The following is a 2,983-nucleotide window of genomic DNA, read 5'->3' as shown; positions in this document are numbered from 1 at the left end:
TCGTAGCTGGACAGAAGGTCTGGCTCGACACCCGCAATCTGCGTATCACAGGGATGCCGCGAAAACTTGTAGATCGACTGGCTGGACCGTACGTGGTCAAGAAACAGGTTGCGCCACTGGCATACGAGCTAGCGCTCCCTAAAGACATGCAAATCCACCCTGTGTTCCACGTTTCTCTCCTCACGCCCCACCAACACAGCGATCTCCCAGGACGTCATCCACCGGAACCAGCACCTCTCGAAGTGGAGGGGGAGGAGGAGTACGAAGTTGATGAAGTCCTCGACTCCAGGCGTTTCGGCCGCTGGAAGAAGCTCCAGTACCTCGTTCATTGGAAAGGCTGGGGCAACGAGCATAACAGCTGGGAGCCGGCGGAAAACCTGGTGCACGCCCCTCAGTTAGTCAAGAAGTTCTACGCCAAGTTCCCTTCAAAACCTCGATCGTGAGGACACGATCCTTTGGAGGGGGGTACTGTCACGAACCGCCCCCACGGGGCTACGTTTTCCTTTTCGATTCGGACCACTGCCTTGTACGTTCACCCCTTGTCTCCAGTCCTGCCTGTTGAGCTCCGCTCCAGTCTCACTGCGATCAGAGCTCGTCGGCGCTCCTGCCTGCCTCGCTCGTCTCCACTTACTCGCTCGACAGTCAGTCGTAACAACCTGATGTACGTATAGAATACCCGCCCATGACTGGATGGATGCAACAGCGGCAGCGTTGACGAGCCACACGAACACTTTGTTTGCGCTTCCCGTTCCATAGCCAAGGAAGGTGAGAAGTCCGACAAGAGAGCAGACGAGAACGCATGGGAGTGGCATCACCCACTTCACCTGGGCCGAAGGTAGTACTTGTTCCCCGGCAATCTGATCAGGTACGAGGGCTGGTTCCTCAAGCCCAAGGTTCTCGTCACCTGTATTTGTTGAGGGTTTCGGTCAAGTACTGCTTTAATGGTACGCGGGGAACGACGTACCAATGTCTCCGTCAGTGGCTTCATTGCTGTCAGAATCTGATTCTGTGGATAATTCTCCGTGTTTGGGCTGCGTGCGAGGCACACGAGCTCGAGGATATCTGACTAAATGATCCAGGAAGCTTGGGGCATGCTTACGACGAGCAAGGAAGAATAGGAATCGACTGCTGATATAGATATCTGACGAAGCGGCGGAGAGGGCGGAGAGAAGGATGGCCGCGTTTACGACGTTTGGCATCTGTGTTCCATTCAACAACAAAGTTATGAGATATAGAAGGCACCCAAAGGCTCACCAATTTCCACCCCGCGCGGGTGAAAGCAATGACAAAAGGGGATGCATGTCCGTTCTGATGACCAGGGCTTTCGCCGAGTGCGAGGAAAGGGTCGTCATATGGAACTAGGAGACCGGAAACGAGCACCCCACCAAGGTAGAATAGTGTTCTGAGTGGGGGAAATTGTGAAATCAGTACCGAAGTGGCCGATGAAGTTGTGAACACAGAATGCGCACATCCGGATCCATACTTTACGCAACGCTCGTGGAACGTTCTAAAGCTATGTCAGCGCGTATCATATTATGCTCTATGTCGCCAATGTCTTACACGGGTGGCATCAATTACTTCTCCAGCCGCCTACACAGCGAGTGTCAACGTTTAGACATCGGGCACAGAAGCTTTCAGCATACGATGCCTGGAAACTCCGAGCCGGAGAAGGAGAAGGACGCCTGCATTATAACTGCCCAAAAGCCTAGAAAATGTCCTGATGTACCAGTTGTTCCCAGGTATTTATCTGGGAAAGGTCTCTCTTTCCAGTATCGGAAACCAAGCCGCCTGTTGGAAGGTTGATGACATCATGTACAACCGGTCACGGAGAGACGAACCCTTGGGGGGACGCGCCGAGGTCGATGGCTAGTCCAAGTACGACTAAGCAAGGCCCAGTCAATGCAGACCATAACGACGCGGCGCAATGCGGAAGGACGCACCGATTAGGATAATAGTAATAAACTTGAGGAAGGAGAGGTAGTATTCCATTTGACCGTACACTCGAGTAGGAAAGCAGTTAATTACTGTAGCCCATGCAAGCTAAGTCATATGAACTCGACCATCAGCTCTTCGTCACGCGACATGAAAGATCTGTAACTCACAAATATTGCAGAAAAGATTGCCACGCTGGTGAAGATTGAGTGACATGATTGGCAGGGAGTATTTGAACGCTTTACTGTGCTTGTGAATCAGCGTCCCAGAATCCAATGATCACCGCAGCGGCAACAATTTCGGTGGCTGCTGGGCGATGGCCATCAGCAGCAACCAGCTAGTATTCCTAAGTTGCACACGAACGCAGTGCGATAGCCCAGTTATACTGTATCGAAAATCAGCGAACCAGGAGAATCAAAAGCAATCTGTCATACCCACGAAGCCCATCCTAAAGAGAAGCCGAGCGCTGGATCCACATAGAGGTCTGCAAGAACCACCACCCCTCCGAAGTTGGGGCTAGGGGAATGAGATGCCGATTCTCAGTCCGGGTACGAAGACAAGTGAAGACAGCTGTAGTCTGTCGGAATGCGGTCAGGTGACGTGTCAGATTAGATTAGATTACCTTACCTTCCTGTTATAGTAGACAAGCACTGCCACCTGCCAGCGGTGTAGACAGTGCTGGCTTCGCTCCTTCCTTTCCTCAGTCAGTGATCTTCCCACTAGACTGAGGTATGTTCATCTTCTATTCCCATACTATACTGTACTCATATGGTTCTTAGAGTCCTCTGTACAGGTATAGTCCTAATACAGTCAGTGATCTTCCCACTAGACTGAGAGTCCTCTGTACAGGATCTCTTAGGTTATGAGCCCTGGCTCCTCCAGCTGAGTTCTTACTCCTCATCACACCACCACTCCCCTGTGTCCAACTCAGAGTTGCACACATACTACCAGGTGTACGACTTTGAGTCCACCCTGCTCCCCATCTCTTGTGCCAGCACACCGGCGTTTTTCCCGCGCTTAAGCGCCCACACTTCGCCCTCAGGCCTCTGGT

The 2,983-nt window shown here is 52.2% G+C and overlaps 1 protein-coding gene across 1 annotated transcript; it reads right to left on the bottom strand.

Annotated features, from left to right (window-relative positions):
• Positions 1-820: 820 nt before the first annotated feature.
• DICSQDRAFT_130608 (uncharacterized protein) lies at positions 821-2,148 on the bottom strand (the record flags this gene model as incomplete). The annotated part of the gene is made up of 10 exons (XM_007371766.1): positions 821-904; positions 965-1,062; positions 1,100-1,199; positions 1,255-1,402; positions 1,470-1,507; positions 1,561-1,590; positions 1,644-1,788; positions 1,839-1,881; positions 1,941-2,024; positions 2,103-2,148. 10 exons carry the CDS (start codon positions 2,146-2,148, stop codon positions 821-823), a joined length of 816 nt encoding a protein of 271 aa, XP_007371828.1.
• Positions 2,149-2,983: the final 835 nt, after the last annotated feature.

Source organism: Dichomitus squalens, assembly GCF_000275845.1.
Source record: "Dichomitus squalens LYAD-421 SS1 unplaced genomic scaffold DICSQscaffold_258, whole genome shotgun sequence".
NCBI classification, from domain to species: domain Eukaryota; kingdom Fungi; phylum Basidiomycota; class Agaricomycetes; order Polyporales; family Polyporaceae; genus Dichomitus; species Dichomitus squalens.
The sequence above is the reverse complement of the archived record's forward strand: the minus strand, read 5'-3'. Positions and strand labels throughout refer to the sequence as shown.